Below are 18,751 nucleotides of genomic sequence, written 5' to 3'. Positions count from 1 at the left end.
CTGCATGGACTGCACTCAGTATGGTCACTCTAAGGGTGACTCCAAATGTCCAAAGAGGACACAGCCACCCACAGGAGGACAGACACCTGGGTTGGCTAGTGTAGCACTTGGGAGGAGGTAGTCTCAATTAGCTTTGGGGAACAGACAGTGGTTACTTTTTGTCCCTGGGAGATGCAGAGATGGTGTCAAAAGCCCACATGCCTGCTAATCCTTCCAAGTATAGGCATTGGGTCACCATTAATGGGCAACGGCTGGAGGTTCTGTGCGACACAGGAGCCAGCATGACTACTGTCAGGGGTCAGCTGGTGTCAGCAGATCAGGTCCTACCGAACACATTCCAGCAAGTCAGAGTCTCTGACAATCGTGAGAGCCACCTACCAGTAGCTCTGGTTCTCTTTCAGTGGAGGTAGTCTCTGGTACACTAAAAGTAGCTGTGAGTCCTGCCATGCCTGTAGATTGTCGGTTAGACAAATGACCTTGAGCACACTACCTGGAGGGAGGTAGCACTCAGGTCTCACCTGGAGATGTTACCTTTGCCTGAGTGGATCTGAATGACCACAAGGTCCATGGCTGCCCGGGAGGGGAGTCAAGGGTGTCTGGACCATGGAAGAAAGGCCCAGACAGCTGCAAAGGAGAGGGGCAAGGGGCGTGGGAAACCGGTCCCGGAAGTTCCCGCTGCAGTTGATGGGGTCCCTGAGGAGGAGGCCCTCGAGGCAACCGGGGAGGACATTGCTGCCCTGGGCAACCTACCTGAGCTTTCTGGCTGGCAAGTTGAGGGTAGGCCCACCAGGGAAGAATTCTGCAAGGCGCAGAAAGAGTGTCCCACTCTTGAGGGCTTGAGGCAACAGGCCTCAGCTCAAGCAGCAGATGAAGCCTCTGGTGATCACCCTATTTACTGGGAGAATAATTTCCTTTACAGTGAGCCTAAGGTACAGGAGGCTGGGGCAGAACATGTGCTGGTGGTCTCCAAGTGTTACCAGGCCTTCCTACTGGGTCTAGCTCATGACATTCCCCTGGCAGGACATTTAGGGCAAGACAAGACCTTTGCAGGCTTGTCACCCACTTTCATTGGCCCTGAATGTGGATGGCCTCAGATGCATTCTGTAGGTCCTGTCCTACGTGCCAGGCTACAAGGAAAATGCCAAAGGGCCCCCTGATCCCACTCCCCATCTTTGGCACCCTTTTGAAAGAGTGGGCATCTATGTCATTGGTCCAATGGACCACAAAACAGCCCTAGGCAACAGGTTTATCCTGGTTTTGGTGGATCATGCCACCCCCTACCCAGAGGCAATCCCTTTGAGGACTGTGATTGCACCGGTGGTGACCAGAACTCTAATGGGGATCTTTACCCGTGTCGGGTTCCCAGAGGAGATTGTGTCTGACAGAGGCACAAACTTCATATCTGCATACATGAGGTCCAGGTGGGATGGGGAGGTAACCTACAAGTTCATGTAGGAAAGTACCATCTTGCCTGGCATGTTACCCCCATTTTTCACTGTATATATGTTGTTTTAGTTGTATGTGTCACTGGGACCCTGTTCACCAGGGCCCCAGTGCTCATAAGTGTGCCTGAATGTGTTACCTGTTTAGTAACTAACTGTCTCACTGAGGCTCTGCTAATCAGAACCTCAGTGGTTATGCTCTCTCATTTCTTTCCAAATTGTCACTAACAGGCTAGTGACCAATTTTACTAATTTACATTGGCTTACTGGAACACCCTTATATTTCCCTAGTATATGGTACTGAGGTACCCAGGGTATTGGGGTTCCAGGAGATCCCTATGGGCTGCAGCATTTCTTTTGCCACCCATAGGGAGCTCTGACAATTCTTACACAGGCCTGCCACTGCAGCCTGAGTGAAATAACATCCTTTCTGCATGGGAACACCTCTGCAAGCTTCTTCACGACGTGGGACACCCATCCTCCAAAGGGGAAGTTCCTAGTCCTCTTCGTCCTTGCAGAACACCAAGCTTCTTCCACCTGGTGGCAGCTTCCTTGCATCCTCAGCTGGCATTTCCTGGGCATCTGCCCACTCTCGACACTGTTGCGACTCTTGGACTTGGTCCCCTTGTCTTACAGGTACTCAGGTCCAGAAATCCACTGTTGTTGCATTGCTGGTGTTGGTCTTCCTTGCAGAATCCCCCTATCACGACTTCTGTGCTCTCTGGGGGTTGTAGGTGCACTTTACACCTACCTTTCAGGGTCTTGGGGTGGGCTATTTTTCTAACCCTCACTGTTTTCTTACAATCCCAGTGACCCTCTACAAGTTCACATAGGTTTGTGTTCCACTCGTGGTTCGCATTCCACTTTTGGAGTATATGGTTTGTGTTGCCCCTATACCTATGTGCTCCCATTGCAATCTACTGTAACTTTACATTGCTTGATTTACTTCCTTTTGCTATTACCTGCATAATTTTGGGTTGCGTACATATATCTTGTGTGTATTTCTTATCCTCATACTGATGGTACTCACTGAGATACTTTTGGCATATTGTCATAAAAATAAAGTACCTTTATTTTTAGTATATCTGTGTATTGTGTTTTCTTATGATATTGTGCATATGACACCAGGGGTATAGTAGGAGCTTTGTATGTCTCCTAGTTCAGCCTAAGCTGCTCTGCTAAGCTACCATTATCTATCAGCCTAAGCTGCTAGACACCCTATACACTAATAAGGGATAACTGGGCCTGGTGCAAGGTGCAAGTACCCCTTGGTACTCACTACAAGCCAGTCCAGCCTCCTACAAGTGGGGACAGTGCAGACAAGACAAGGGGGCAAGACAAGGAGCCCTCTCAGCAGCAGGTAGCTCCCGGAGAAGTGCCAGAAACAGGCACTACGAGGATGCGTGAAACGGTGCTCACCCAAAGTTACACAAAGGAGTCCCACGTCGCCGGAGACCAACTTAGAAAGTCGTGCAATGCAGGTTAGAGTGCCGTGGACCCAGGCTTGGCTGTGCACAAAGGATTTCCGCCGGAAGTGCACAGGGGCCGGAGTAGCTGCAAAAGTCGCGGATCCCAGCAATGCAGTCTAGCGAGGTGAGGCAAGGACTTACCTCCACCAAACTTGGACTGAAGAGTCGCTGGACTATGCGGGCCACTTGGACACAGTTGCTGGATTCGAGGGACCTCGCTCGTCGTGCTGAGAGGAGACCCAAGGGACCGGTAATGCAGCTTTTTGGTGCCTGCGGTTGCAGGGGGAAGATTCCGTCGACCCACGGGAGATTTCTTCGGAGCTTCTAGTGCAGAGAGGAGGCAGACTACCCCCACAGCATGCACCACCAGGAAAACAGTCGAGAAGGCGGCAGGATCAGCGTTACAGAGTTGCAGTAGTCGTCTTTGCTACTTTGTTGCAGTGTTGCAGGCTTCCAGCGCGGTCAGCAGTCGATTCCTTGGCAGAAGGTGAAGAGAGAGATGCAGAGGAACTCGGATGAGCTCTTGCATTCGTTATCTAAAGTTTCCCCAGAGACAGAGACCCTAAATAGCCAGAAAAGAGGGTTTGGCTACCTAGGAGAGAGGATAGGCTACTAACACCTGAAGGAGCCTATCAGAAGGAGTCTCTGACGTCACCTGGTGGCACTGGCCACTTAGAGCAGTCCAGTGTGCCAGCAGCACCTCTGTTTCCAAGATGGCAGAGGTCTGGAGCTCACTGGAGGAGCTCTGAACACCTCCCAGGGGAGGTGCAGGTCAGGGGAGTGGTCACTCCCCTTTCCTTTGTCCAGTTTCGCGCCAGAGCAGGGCTAAGGGGTCCCTGAACCGGTGTAGACTGGCTTATGCAGAATTGGGCACATCTGTGCCCAAGAAAGCATTTCCAGAGGCTGGGGGAGGCTACTCCTCCCCTGCCTTCACACCATTTTCCAAAGGGAGAGGGTGTCACACCCTCTCTCAGAGGAAGTCCTTTGTTCTGCCATCCTGGGACAAGCCTGGCTTGGCCCCAGGGGGGCAGAATCCTGTCTGAGGGGTTGGCAGCAGCAGCAGCTGCAGTGAAACCCCAGGAAAGGCAGTTTGGCAGTACCAGGGTCTGTGCTACAGACCACTGGGATCATGGAATTGTGCCAACAATGTCAGGATGGCATAGAGGGGGCAATTCCATGATCTTAGACATGTTACATGGCCATATTTGGCGTTACAATTGTGAAGCTACATATAGGTATTGACCTATATGTAGTGCACGCGTGTAATGGTGTCCCCGCACTCACAAAGTTCAGGGAATTGGCCCTGAACAATGTGGGGGCACCTTGGCTAGTGCCAGGGTGCCCTCTCACTAAGTAACTTTGCACCTAACCTTTACCAGGTAAAGGTTAGACATATAGGTGACTTATAAGTTACTTAAGTGCAGTGTAAAATGGCTGTGAAATAACGTGGACGTTTTTTCACTCAGGCTGCAGTGGCAGGCCTGTGTAAGAATTGTCAGAGCTCCCTATGGGTGCCAAAAGAAATGCTGCAGCACATAGGGATCTCCTGGAACCCCAATACCCTGGGTACCTCAGTACCATATACTAGGGAATTATAAGGGTGTTCCAGTAAGCCAATATAAATTGGTAAAATTGGTCACTAGCCTGTTAGGGACAATTTGAAAGAAATGAGAGAGCATAACCACTGAGGTTCTGATTAGCAGAGCCTCAGTGAGACAGTTAGTCACTACACAGGTAACACATTCAGGCACACTTATGAGCACTGGGGCCCTGGTGAATAGGGTCCCAGTGACACATACAACTAAAACAACATATATACAGTGAAAAATGGGGGTAACATGCCAGGCAAGATGGTACTTTCCTACACCACTGCACTGTACTCTTCCCCACTGGGCTCTATGCCACTGCTCCTATGCCACTCTACTCCACTCCAAACCACTATGCCACTAACTTTTAGCCATGAACAGCAGCCACTCTGGTGTATAACATGGCTAAAACACATTGGCAAAGCCAATAACTCTTGCGTAGACCTATTGGCGTTGCCAATGTTTGTTAGTACTATGAGGTACTGAGGTCCCTGAAAGAACTGTGAATGTGTAAGTCTTTTTTTAAACATGCATTTGATGCCTTGTCAGGGGTAGTAAGTGCTATATAAATACTATTACATCATCATGTAGGCTGCTACAAAATGCGCAAATACAATTTGGTTAAGTTAAAAGTGGTTCTCAAATACAGATTTGAATAATATACATTTTATACCTAGTACTAATATTTTTTTATAACAGTCCAATAAAACCACACACTCCACAGCTCACCTTGGAACACCCCTTACAGTACCTCTCTAAAAGAAAATATCTTTGCCATCAGAAAGCTTCAAGTGACTCCTTTGATTAAAGTAAATGCAGGTTTTCAAGCTCCTTTACATTTGCAGTTTTAGCAGTTGCGCACATTTGCAATTCTTTTAGGAAGGAAGCACCCTGGCAAGAACGCCTTTTCTTTTCTGTCTGCCCCTCCCTCCTTCAGAGCACGGGAGACTCCCGGCCTTTCAGTCCAGCTGGGGAAGCTGATCTGCTCTTAATTTCGCCCTGCCCTCCCTTGTCCTTTAGGTGAAAGGCTGAAATTACGGACAAATGCCGCCCGTTAAGCCTTTCATCACGGACAACGGACGGCAGGGCGAAATTACGGGCGGTCCGTGAAATTTACAGACAGGTGGTCACCCTATTGCCGATATGTTTGACTGCGAGCAAACTGCTTTCTCCCTTTGTATCTCTCCTTAGCGCTCACGCTCATGGCGGCCGTGGGGCTTTGAATTGGCTCGCTTATGTCAACTATTTTACTTATTTTCAATTTATGTGGCAAGAAAAGTCCAGTTACAAATTTACAATGCTATTAACTCTAACTTGAGCAAACACGAGACCCATTGCATTGCAAATGCTTGTTCTCTGTGGCCTCCATGTGGACCGGCTGCCCTCCTGCGTCGAGGCGCTTCCCACAGCCTCCCACGCCCCCTCAAACATCACCTGGCACCAACCTGGCAGGGGAGGCTTCTGCTCGCTGGTCCTCGTGCTCCAGGAAGAGCGCGCCTTCTGCTCTCTGGAGTCCTCTCGGATGGGAAGGATCCTGCCCGCGGCTGCGCTCGAGGTTATAGCGCTCAATGGAGGGCAATTCCATGCAGGTGATAAGCGACCAGCGAAGGATTGGCTGCGCTCTCGGCCCGCGGCCTCCCGGTGCCAACGCAGCACATAGTGCCTGGAAGCCAAGCCATGCCTATAAAACACTGACGGACACGTTTCCCGATAGCGGGGATTTATGAGTAGAAGAAACAAGATAAAACTACCTCTGCAAACATCTTTAAGGCCACCTAAAAACGTGTAAACTTACAGTGAGGATGGGCGGCTAAAGCATAAGGGCAGGTGAGATGGCAGCTCCTAGAAGCAGGCAGACGGACCCCGTCGTGACGCTTGCTCCCCCAGATTCTCTAGCAAACTTGCAAAAAGTACAGATGATGGAGGGAGTGCTGAACAATGCAAATACTCACCCCCAGGCACAGATCTGGGGTTAATCCATCGTTTTTTTGCTCACCAGGCCGCCCCAGTTTGGACCCAGCCATATGTAAATCACTCTTGAACCTGTTCCTCATGGGAACACTCCGGGCCGAACTGTTGGGCCAGCCCCTCCCTGAACCATCAAGCATCCTTGGACCGGTTTCAGGGTATCAGCCTTCATCAGCCAGGCCAGCTTGAATCCAGTGGCGCAGAGAGCCATGTCTGGGTATACCGGGCACACACAGAGCGACAAATGCAAAGAAACACAAATGATGAACAGAATGCGGCACCAATCAAACATTCACCCCAAGTCACAGATCTGGGTTTAATCAATTTTTTCAGCGCCCATAAAAGGGGAACGCCCCTTGGCGCAGGCATAATGTCGCACAAAGGGTTACAAAGCATTGCACCACTTTGTAAATATGCTGCTGGGAGTTTGCCCATCTAACAAAACATTAGCGTAAAAAAAATAATGCTACTGGGTCGGTAGACAGTGCTATGGGCTCTTAAATATGCCCCAAGGTGTCATAAATGTATGCAGTCTGTGGGTGGTCTTTTTAATTTAGCTTGCAAGAATCGGGGTAAACCCATTTCGCCATTTCTCAAAATGTATTGCTCACAATGTGTTCTCATCGCAACCTCCATCACAGGCATCCTAGGGATATGCACCTGTCCACACTGCGTTCCATGAGGAACTGGGCCTCACATACATCAAGGATTTTATTAAACTTGCCCCTGTACTTTTATGGTTGGTGGGTTGGACCAACCACAACACATTTTCAACCTAAAATACGGCCAGGGAATAAATATCCTGTGGTTGTCCTACATCAAAGCAGGCTTTGTGTCTTTGGGCAGACCTTCCCTGTTCTCTAATCCTACTTGTGAGAGAGGGCCGCTTTTTGACATGGTTATCCCTCCACTTTTTGATTGATGTTGATGTGTTCTAGAAACTGCAGTGCCCAGGGCCCCTGCTATCCAGGGTCCCTGGGCCAGAGCTATTTCTCTAATCTGTTGTGATGCATTGGCACAATTGGATACTGTAGAAAAATGCCACTGTTGGCATCGTTACCCCCTAACCTTTTGCCTTTTGTTGATGCCAGCTTTGATTGAAAGTGTGCTAGGACCCTGCTTGTAGGAGGCTGGACTGGCTTGTAGTGAGTACCAAGGGGTACTTGCACCTTGCACCAGGCCCAGTTATCCCTTATTAGTGTATAGGGTGTCTAGCAGCTTAGGCTGATAGATAATGGTAGCTTAGCAGAGCAGCTTAGGCTGAACTAGGAGACGTGTGAAGCTACTACAGTACCACCTAGTGTCATATGCACAATATCATAAGAAAACACAATACACAGTTATACTAAAAATAAAGGTACTTTATTTTTATGACAATATGCCAAAGTATCTTAGACTGTACCCTCAGTGAGAGGATAGGAAATATACACAAGATATATATACACAATAGCAAAAATATGCAGTATAGTCTTAGAAAACAGTGCAAACAATGTATAGTTACAATAGGATGCAATGGGGAAACATAGGGATAGGGGCAACACAAACCATACACTCCAAAAGTGGAATGCGAACCACAAATGGACCCCAAACCTATGTGACCTTGTAGAGGGTCGCTGGGACTATTAGAAAATAGTGAGAGTTAGAAAAATAACCCTCCCCAAGACCCTGAAAAGTGAGTGCAAAGTGCACTAAAGTTCCCCTAAGGACAAAGTAGTCGTGATAGAAGAATAATGCAGGAAAGACACAAACCAGCAATGCAAAAACGATGGATTCCTGACTGAGGGTACCTGTGGAACAAGGGGACCAAGTCCAAAAGTCACAAGCAGCTCGGAGATGGGCAGATGCCAAAGAAATGCCAGCGGTTGGTGCAAAGAAGCTCTTACTAGGCTGAAGAACTGTGAATACTGCAGGAACGACAAGGGCTAGAGACTTCCCCTTTGGAGGATGGATCCCCCACGCCTTGGAGAGTCGTGCAGAAGTGTTTTCCCGCCGGATGGACGCCAACAAGCCTTGCTACACGCAAATCGTGCGTTTGTCGTTTTTGGACGCTGCTGGGGCCCAGCAGGGACCAGGAGGTCGCAAATTGGACCTGCAGAGAGAGGGGACGTCGAGCAAGACAAAGAGCCCTCACTGAAGCAGGTAGCACCCGGAGAAGTGCCAGAAACAGGCACTACAAGGATGCGTGAAACGGTGCTCGCCGAAGTTGCACAAAGGAGTCCCACGTCGCCGGAGACCAACTTAGAAAGTCGTGCAATGCAGGTTAGAGTGCCGTGGACCCAGGCTTGGCTGTGCACGAAGGATTTCCGCCGGAAGTGCACAGGGGCCGGAGTAGCTTGCAAAGTCGTGGTTCCCAGCAATGCAGCCCAGCGAGGTGAGGCAAGGACTTACCTCCACCAAACTTGGGCTGAAGAGTCACTGGACTGTGGGGGTCACTTGGACGGTGTTGCTGGATTCGAGGGACCTCGCTCGTCGTGCTGAGAGGAGACCCAAGGGACCGGTAATGCAGCTTTTTGGTGCCTGCGGTTGCAGGGGGAAGATTCCGTCGACCCACGGGAGATTTCTTCGGAGCTTCTGGTGCAGAGAGGAGGCAGACTACCCCCACAGCATGCACAAGCAGGAAAACAGTCGAGAAGGCGGCAGGATCAGCGTTACAGAGTTGCAGTAGTCGTCTTTGCTACTATGTTGCAGGTTTGCAGGCTTCCAGCGCGGTCAGCGGTCGTTTCCTTATCAGAAGGTGAAGAGGGAGATGCAGAGGAACTCGGCTGAGCTCATGCATTCGTTATCTGAAGTTTCCCCAGAGACAGAGACCCTAAATAGCCAGAAAAGAGGGTTTGGCTACCTAGGAGAGAGGAAAGGCTACTAACACCTGAAGGAGCCTATCACAAGGAGTCTCTGACGTCACCTGGTGGCACTGGCCACTCAGAGCAGTCCAGTGTGCCAGCAGCACCTCTGTTTCCAAGATGGCAGAGGTCTGGAGCACACTGGAGGAGCTCTGGACACCTCCCAGGGGAGGTGCAGGTCAGGGGAGTGGTCACTCCCCTTTCCTTTGTCCAGTTTCGCGCCAGAGCAGGGGCTAAGGGGTCCCTGAACCGGTGTAGACTGGCTTATGCAGAATTGGGCACATCTGTGCCCAACAAAGCATTTCCAGAGGCTGGGGGAGGCTACTCCTCCCCTGCCTTCACACCATTTTCCAAAGGGAGAGGGTGTCACACCCTCTCTCAGAGGAAGTTCTTTGTTCTGCCATCCTGGGCCAGGCCTGGCTGGACCCCAGGAGGGCAGCTGCCTGTCTGAGGGGTTGGCAGCAGCAGCTGCAGTGAAGCCCCAGGAAGGGCAGTCTGGCAGTACCAGGGTCTGTGCTACAGACCACTGGGATCATGGAATTGTACCAACAATGCCAGGATGGCATAGAGGGGGCAATTCCATGATCATAGACATGTTACATGGCCATATTCGGAGTTACCATGTTGAAGCTACATATAGGTAGTGACCTATATGTAGTGCACGCGTGTAATGGTGTCCCCGCACTCACAAAGTTCAGGGAATTGGCTCTGAACAATGTGGGGGCACCTTGGCTAGTGCCAGGGTGCCCTCACACTAAGTAACTTTGCACCTAACCTTTACCAGGTAAAGGTTAGACATATAGGTGACTTATAAGTTACTTAAGTGCAGTGTAAAATGGCTGTGAAATAACGTGGACGTTATTTCACTCAGGCTGCAGTGGCAGGCCTGTGTAAGAATTGTCAGAGCTCCCTATGGGTGGCAAAAGAAAGGTTGCAGCCCATAGGGATCTCCTGGAACCCCAATACCCTGGGTACCTCAGTACCATATACTAGGGAATTATAAGGGTGTTCCAGTAAGCCAATGTAAATTGGTAAAATTGGTCACTAGCCTGTTAGTGACAATTTAAAAGTAATGAGAGAGCATAACCACTGAGGTTCTGGTTAGCAGAGCCTCAGTGAGACAGTTAGGCACCACACAGGGAACATATACATGCACACCTATGAGCACTGGGGCCCTGTGTGACAGGGTCCCAGTGACACATACATATAGGCCACAAACTTATGAGCACTGGGGTCCTGACCAGCAGGATCCCAGTGACACATAACAAACATACTGAAAACATAGTGTTTTCACTATGAGCACTGAGGCCTGGCTATCAGGATCCCAGTGAGACAGTGAAAACAGTGACAAACACTCTGACATACACTCACAAACAGGCCAAAAGTGGGGGTAACAAGGCTAGAAAGAGGCTACCTTCTCACACTGCTAACCAGGCCCCAGCACCAGTGTTCTTTCCATAAAACTGTACCTTTCTGACCACAATTGGCACATCCTGGCACACAAATAAGTCCCTTGTAAATGTTATCCCTGTACCAAGGGCCCTGTGGCCAGGGAAGGTCTCTAAGGGCTGCAGCATGTGTTATGTCATACTAGGGACCCCTCACTCAGCACATGCTGTAGGAGGCTGGCCTGGCTTGTAGTGGGTACCAGAGGTACTTACACCGTGTGCCAGGTCCAGTTATCCCTTATTAGTGTAGAAGAGGTGTTTCTAGCAGCTTAGACTGATAGAAGGTAGCTATGGCGAAGCAGCTTAAGCTGAACTAGGAGACATGTAAAGCTCCTACTACACCACTTATATCATATGCACAATATCATCCACTTTCCTTTGTCCAATTTCGCACCAGAGCAGGGCTGGGGGATCCCTGAACCGGTGTAGACTGGCTTATGCAGAGATGGGTACCATCTGTGCCCATCAAAGTATTTCCAGAGGCTGGGGGAGGCTACTCCTCCCCAGCCATCACACCTATTTCCAAAGGGAGAGGGTGTCACACCCTCTCTCAGAGGAAATCCTTGTTCTGCCTTCCTGGGCCAGGGCTGCTTGGACCCCCGGAGGGCAGAAACCTGTCTGAGGGGTTTATTGTCTAAGTGGTGATAAGTAGAGAGTAGCTCTGCAATAGACTGGTTACTCCCTTTATCATCCACTATATGGTTACTTCCCTGTGGGGATGTAAACCACCCTGTTTGAAGTTTTTTAGCTAAGCAACAATGTGAAGATGTATTTTCAGAGTTTCTATCAGTAAGTTTTAGTTTAGAGCAGTGGGAATTATCCACTGAACCTATTTGTAATGATGGAAATGCCAGACAGGGATGCTGTCTCAGTAAAGCCATAGCTGGGCAAAAACTTTGTCCATATGGCTGGAAGAGAGAACAGGGACGGACTACCCCAGTTTCTACTATGGACCCATACGTGAACCCAACTACACCCTTAACATGACTGTTGCCAGCAGTCCTACCACTAGTACCACTACTGCTAGGGGCACTAGAGCTTGATGTATTAGTGGTGGTAGGCTCAGGGGGTTTACCTGGACAGGACGTATCCCCTGGCCTATGGCCTCTATTTTTACACACAAAGCACCAAGGCTTTTTAAATTGTGTAGGTTGAGAAGAAGGGGAAGAATTTGTTTTATCCCCACCCCCTGAAGAGTGTTTAAGATTTGAAGTGGGATCTTTGGTTTTACCCTTATCCCCATGCTTATCTTGAGATTTTTCACCATCTTTCTTCTTGTTGTTCTCTTTGTCACCCCCTGTATGAACTTTTCTGTTCACCCTTGTTCTGACCCATTTGTCTGCCTTCTTTCCCAATTCTTGGGGAGAGGTCAGATCAGAGTCCACCAAGTACTGGTGCAACAAATCAGACACACAATTATTAAGAATATGCTCTCTCAGGATCAAGTTATACAGGCTGTCATAATCAGTAACTTTACTGCCATGTAACCACCCCTCCAATGCCTTCACTGAATGGTCAATGAAATCAACCCAGTCTTGTGAAGACTCCTTTTTGGTCTCTCTGAACGTTATCCTGTATTGTTCAGTGGTTAAGCCATAACCATCCAGGAGAGCATTCTTAAGAACTTGGAAATTATTAGCATCATTTTCTTTCACAGTAAGGAGCCTATCCCTACCTTTTCCACTAAATGATAGCCATAGGATAGCAGCCCACTGCCTTTGAGGGACATCCTGTACAACACAGGCCCTCTCAAGTGCAGCAAACCACTTGTTAATGTCATCCCCCTCCTTATAAGGGGGAACTATCTTGTGCAGATTCCTGGAATCATGCTCTTTTGCAGGATGACTATGGGGAATACTGCTGCTGCCACCATGGGTTTCTAAACCCAGTTTCTGTCTCTCCTTCTCTCCTTCTAAAGTCTGTCTATCCAAATCCAGCTGTTGCTTCTTGAGCTTCAGTCTGGTTTGTTCCACTCTCAATCTATTGAGCTCCCTTTCTAACAATCTGTCATCAGGGTGGGTGGGAGGGACATGTCTTGAAACAGAAGTATGGTGAGAATGGACAGCAGGAGACCTGTCCCTTACAGAAGCCACCCTAACAGCTTGGCTAACAGAAACATCACTACCAGTATGGTGAGAATAAATGCTTTTGCTATGAAGTTAGACAACACTATTTATATGGTGTGGCTCATCATCATTACCAACTATGCTAGACTGTCTAGTAATGGGCAGGCTAGGAAGTTTCTTTCCTGAATCTTTTCCTGGGGGAGTCCCTGGATCAGATTGAGAACCATTAGCTACTTTTTCAACAGATGGGGCACTTCTTGCCTTATCCTGTTCTCTAAGCATGTTAAGTAACAGTTCCAAGGAAGGATTCTTCCCTACACTCAAACCTCTCTCTACACAGAGACTCCTTGCTCCTTTCCAGCTAAGGTGGTCATATGCAAGTTTGGACAGATCAATATTTTGGCCTGTGCCAGACATTTTTAGAGAGAGTTAAAGTGATAGTAAAAGATTAAAAGTTTGTCAGAGCTTTTAGAAAGACAGAGAAAAAAAACTTTTAAAACTTTTTAGAACTTTTTAGAAAGTTAGAAGTACTTTTCAGCACTTAGAAAAGAGTGAAAAGAGGAAATGCAAAACTTTTTGGCTATGTGTATATACACTGACCTTGTTTTGTATATTTTTCTCTTATGAAAAGTACAATGACAAGAGTGGTAAGTAGTCTCAAAGCACTTATCCCACTGCTGCACAACCAATGTAGGAGGCTGGACTGGCTTGTAGTGAGTACCAAGGGGTACTTACACCTTGCACCAGGCCCAGGTATCCCTTATTAGTGTATAGGGTGTCTAGCAGCTTAGGCTGATAGATAATGGTAGCTTAGCAGAGCAGCTTAGGCTGAACTAGGAGACGTGTGAAGCTACTACAGTACCACAAGTGCCACTTGCACAATATCATAAGAAAACACAATACACAGTTATACTAAAAATAAAGGTACTTTATTTTTATGACAATATGTCACAGTATCTCAGAGTGTACCCTCAGTGAGAGGATAGGAAATATACACAAGATATATATACACAATAGCAAAAATATGCAGTATAGTCTTAGAAAACAGTGCAAACAATGTATAGTTACAACAGGATGCAATGGGGAAACATAGGGATAGGGGCAACACAAACCATATACTCCAAAAGTGGAATGCGAACCACGAATGGACCCCAAACCTATGTGACCTTGTAGAGGGTCGCTGGGACTATTAGAAAATAGTGAGAGTTAGCAAAATAACCCTCCCCAAGACCCTGAAAAGTGAGTGCAAAGTGCACTAAAGTTCCCCTAAGGACAAAATAGTCGTGTTAGAGGGAAAATGCAAGGAAAACACAAATCAGCAATGCAAAAACGATGGATTCCTGACTGAGGGTACCTGTGGAACAAGGGGACCAAGTCCAAAAGTCACAAGCAGCTCGGAGATGGGCAGATGCCCAAGAAATGCCAGCGGTTGGTGCAAAGAAGCTCTTACTAGGCTGAAGAACTGTGAATACTGCAGGAACGACAAGGGCTAGAGACTTCCCCTTTGGAGGATGGATCCCTCACGCCTTGGAAAGTCGTGCAGAAGTGTTTTCCCGCCGGATGGACGCCAACAAGCCTTGCTACACGCAAATCGTGCGTTTGTCGTTTTTGGACGCTGCTGGGGCCCAGCAGAGACCAGGAGGTCGCAAATTGGACCTGCCGAGAGAGGGGACGTCGAGCAAGACAAAGAGCCCTCACTGAAGAAGGTAGCACCCGGAGAAGTGCCAGAAACAGGCACTACGAGGATGCGTGAAACGGTGCTCGCCGAAGTTGCACAAAGGAGTCCCACGTCGCCGGAGACCAACTTAGAAAGTCGTGCAATGCAGGTTAGAGTGCCGTGGACCCAGGCTTGGCTGTGCACGAAGGATTTCTGCCGGAAGTGCACAGGGGCCGGAGTAGCTTGCAAAGTCGCGGTTCCCAGCAATGCAGCCCAGCGAGGTGAGGCAAAGACTTACCTCCATCAAACTTGGGCTGAAGAGTCACTGGACTGTGGGGGTCACTTGGACGGTGTCGCTGGATTCGAGGGACCTCGCTCGTCGTGCTGAGAGGAGACCCAAGGGACCGGTAATGCAGCTTTTTGGTGCCTGCGGTTGCAGGGGGAAGATTCCGTCGACCCACAGGAGATTTCTTCGGAGCTTCTGGTGCAGAGAGGAGGCAGACTACCCCCACAGCATGCACAAGCAGGAAAACAGTCGAGAAGGCGGCAGGATCAGCGTTACAGAGTTGCAGTAGTCGTCTTTGCTACTATGTTGCAGGTTTGCAGGCTTCCAGCGCGGTCAGCGGTCGTTTCCTTAGCAGAAGGTGAAGAGGGAGATGCAGAGGAACTCGGCTGAGCTCATGCATTCGTTATCTGAAGTTTCCCCAGAGACAGAGACCCTAAATAGCCAGAAAAGAGGGTTTGGCTACCTAGGAGAGAGGAAAGGCTACTAACACCTGAAGGAGCCTATCACAAGGAGTCTCTGACGTCACCTGGTGGCACTGGCCACTCAGAGCAGTCCAGTGTGCCAGCAGCACCTCTGTTTCCAAGATGGCAGAGGTCTGGAGCACACTGGAGGAGCTCTGGACACCTCCCAGGGGAGGTGCAGGTCAGGGGAGTGGTCACTCCCCTTTCCTTTGTCCAGTTTCGCGCCAGAGCAGGGGCTAAGGGGTCCCTGAACCGGTGTAGACTGGCTTATGCAGAATTGGGCACATCTGTGCCCAACAAAGCATTTCCAGAGGCTGGGGGAGGCTACTCCTCCCCTGCCTTCACACCATTTTCCAAAGGGAGAGGGTGTCACACCCTCTCTCAGAGGAAGTTCTTTGTTCTGCCATCCTGGGCCAGGCCTGGCTGGACCCCAGGAGGGCAGCTGCCTGTCTGAGGGGTTGGCAGCAGCAGCAGCTGCAGTGAAGCCCCAGGAAGGGCAGTCTGGCAGTACCAGGGTCTGTGCTACAGACCACTGGGATCATGGGATTGTGCCAACTATGCCAGGATGGCATAGAGGGGGCAATTCCATGATCATAGACATGTTACATGGCCATATTCGGAGTTACCATTGTGAAGCTACATATAGGTAGTGACCTATATGTAGTGCACGCGTGTAATGGTGTCCCCGCACTCACAAAGTTCAGGGAATTGGCTCTGAACAATGTGGGGGCACCTTGGCTAGTGCCAGGGTGCCCTCACACTAAGAAACTTTGCACCTAACCTTTACCAGGTAAAGGTTAGACATATAGGTGACTTATAAGTTACTTAAGTGCAGTGTAAAATGGCTGTGAAATAACGTGGACGTTATTTCACTCAGGCTGCAGTGGCAGGCCTGTGTAAGAATTGTCAGAGCTCCCTATGGGTGGCAAAAGAAATGCTGCAGCCCATAGGGATCTCCTGGAACCCCAATACCCTGGGTACCTCAGTACCATATACTAGGGAATTATAAGGGTGTTCCAGTAAGCCAATGTAAATTGGTAAAATTGGTCACTAGCCTGTTAGTGACAATTTAAAAGTAATGAGAGAGCATAACCACTGAGGTTCTGGTTAGCAGAGCCTCAGTGAGACAGTTAGGCACCACACAGGGAACATATACATGCACACCTATGAGCACTGGGGCCCTGTGTGACAGGGTCCCAGTGACACATACATATAGGCCACAAACTTATGAGCACTGGGGTCCTGACCAGCAGGATCCCAGTGACACATAACAAACATACTGAAAACATAGTGTTTTCACTATGAGCACTGAGGCCTGGCTATCAGGATCCCAGTGAGACAGTGAAAACAGTGACAAACACTCTGACATACACTCACAAACAGGCCAAAAGTGGGGGTAACAAGGCTAGAAAGAGGCTACCTTCTCACACTGCTAACCAGGCCCCAGCACCAGTGTTCTTTCCATAAAACTGTACCTTTCTGACCACAATTGGCACACCCTGGCACACAAATAAGTCCCTTGTAAATGTTATCCCTGTACCAAGGGCCCTGTGGCCAGGGAAGGTCTCTAAGGGCTGCAGCATGTGTTATGTCATACTAGGGACCCCTCACTCAGCACATGCTGTAGGAGGCTGGCCTGGCTTGTAGTGGGTACCAGAGGTACTTACACCGTGTGCCAGGTCCAGTTATCCCTTATTAGTGTAGAAGAGGTGTTTCTAGCAGCTTAGACTGATAGAAGGTAGCTATGGCGAAGCAGCTTAAGCTGAACTAGGAGACATGTAAAGCTCCTACTACACCACTTATATCATATGCACAATATCATCCACTTTCCTTTGTCCAATTTCGCACCAGAGCAGGGCTGGGGGATCCCTGAACCGGTGTAGACTGGCTTATGCAGAGATGGGTACCATCTGTGCCCATCAAAGTATTTCCAGAGGCTGGGGGAGGCTACTCCTCCCCAGCCATCGCACCTATTTCCAAAGGGAGAGGGTGTCACACCCTGTCTCAGAGGAAATCCTTGTTCTGCCTTCCTGGGCCAGGGCTGCTTGGACCCCCGGAGGGCAGAAACCTGTCTGAGGGGTTTATTGTCTAAGTGGTGATAAGTAGAGAGTAGCTCTGCAATAGACTGGTTACTCCCTTTATCATCCACTATATGGTTACTTCCCTGTGGGGATGTAAACCACCCTGTTTGAAGTTTTTTAGCTAAGCAACAATGTGAAGATGTATTTTCAGAGTTTCTATCAGTAAGTTTTAGTTTAGAGCAGTGGGAATTATCCACTGAACCTATTTGTAATGATGGAAATGTCAGACAGGGATGCTGTCTCAGTAAAGCCATAGCTGGGCAAAAACTTTGTCCATATGGCTGGAAGAGAGAACAGGGACGGACTACCCCAGTTTCTACTATGGACCCATACGTGAACCCAACTACACCCTTAACATGACTGTTGCCAGCAGTCCTACCACTAGTACCACTACTGCTAGGGGCAATAGAGCTTGATGTATTAGTGGTGGTAGGCTCAGGGGGTTTACCTGGACAGGACGTATCCCCTGGCCTATGGCCTCTATTTTTACACACAAAGCACCAAGGCTTTTTAAATTGTGTAGGTTGAGAAGAAGGGGAAGAATTTGTTTTATCCCCACCCCCTGAAGAGTGTTTAAGATTTGAAGTGGGATCTTTGGTTTTACCCTTATCCCCATGCTTATCTTGAGATTTTTCACCATCTTTCTTCTTGTTGTTCTCTTTGTCACCCCCTGTATGAACTTTTCTGTTCACCCTTGTTCTGACCCATTTGTCTGCCTTCTTTCCCAATTCTTGGGGAGAGGTCAGATCAGAGTCCACCAAGTACTGGTGCAACAAATCAGACACACAATTATTAAGAATATGCTCTCTCAGGATCAAGTTATACAGGCTGTCATAATCAGTAACTTTACTGCCATGTAACCACCCCTCCAATGCCTTCACTGAATGGTCAATGAAATCAACCCAGTCTTGTGAAGACTCCTTTTTGGTCTCTCTGAACTTTATCCTGTATTGTTCAGTGGTTAAGCCATAACCATCCAGGAGTGCATTCTTAAGAACTTGGAAATTATTAGCATCATTTTCTTTCACAGTAAGGAGCCTATCCCTACCTTTTCCACTAAATGATAGCCATAGGATAGCAGCCCACTGCCTTTGAGGGACATCCTGTACAACACAGGCCCTCTCAAGTGCAGCAAACCACTTGTTAATGTCATCCCCCTCCTTATAAGGGGGAACTATCTTGTGCAGATTCCTGGAATCATGCTCTTTTGCAGGATGACTATGGGGAATACTGCTGCTGCCACCATGGGTTTCTAAACCCAGTTTCTGTCTCTCCTTCTCTACTTCTAAAGTCTGTCTATCCAAATCCAGCTGTTGCTTCTTGAGCTTCAGTCTGGTTTGTTCCACTCTCAATCTATTGAGCTCCCTTTCTAACAATCTGTCATCAGGGTGGGTGGGAGGGACATGTCTTGAAACAGAAGTATGGTGGGAATGGACAGCAGGAGACC

The 18,751-nt window shown here is 48.8% G+C and overlaps 1 protein-coding gene across 1 annotated transcript in view; it reads right to left on the bottom strand.

Annotated features, from left to right (window-relative positions):
- Nucleotides 1-6,097, bottom strand: part of LOC138283072 (butyrophilin subfamily 1 member A1-like) — a 34,728-nt gene extending 28,631 nt beyond the window's left edge. Inside the window, exon 1 of the mRNA XM_069221222.1 lies at nucleotides 5,943-6,097. Within this exon, the coding sequence (XP_069077323.1) occupies nucleotides 5,943-6,082 (140 nt within the window). The 5' untranslated portion in view covers nucleotides 6,083-6,097. The remainder of the gene's footprint in view (nucleotides 1-5,942) is intronic.
- Nucleotides 6,098-18,751: the final 12,654 nt, after the last annotated feature.

Source organism: Pleurodeles waltl, chromosome 2_2 (genome assembly GCF_031143425.1).
Source record: "Pleurodeles waltl isolate 20211129_DDA chromosome 2_2, aPleWal1.hap1.20221129, whole genome shotgun sequence".
In the NCBI taxonomy this organism is placed as follows: Eukaryota; Metazoa; Chordata; class Amphibia; order Caudata; family Salamandridae; genus Pleurodeles; species Pleurodeles waltl.
This window is presented reverse-complemented; position numbering and strand designations above follow the sequence as displayed.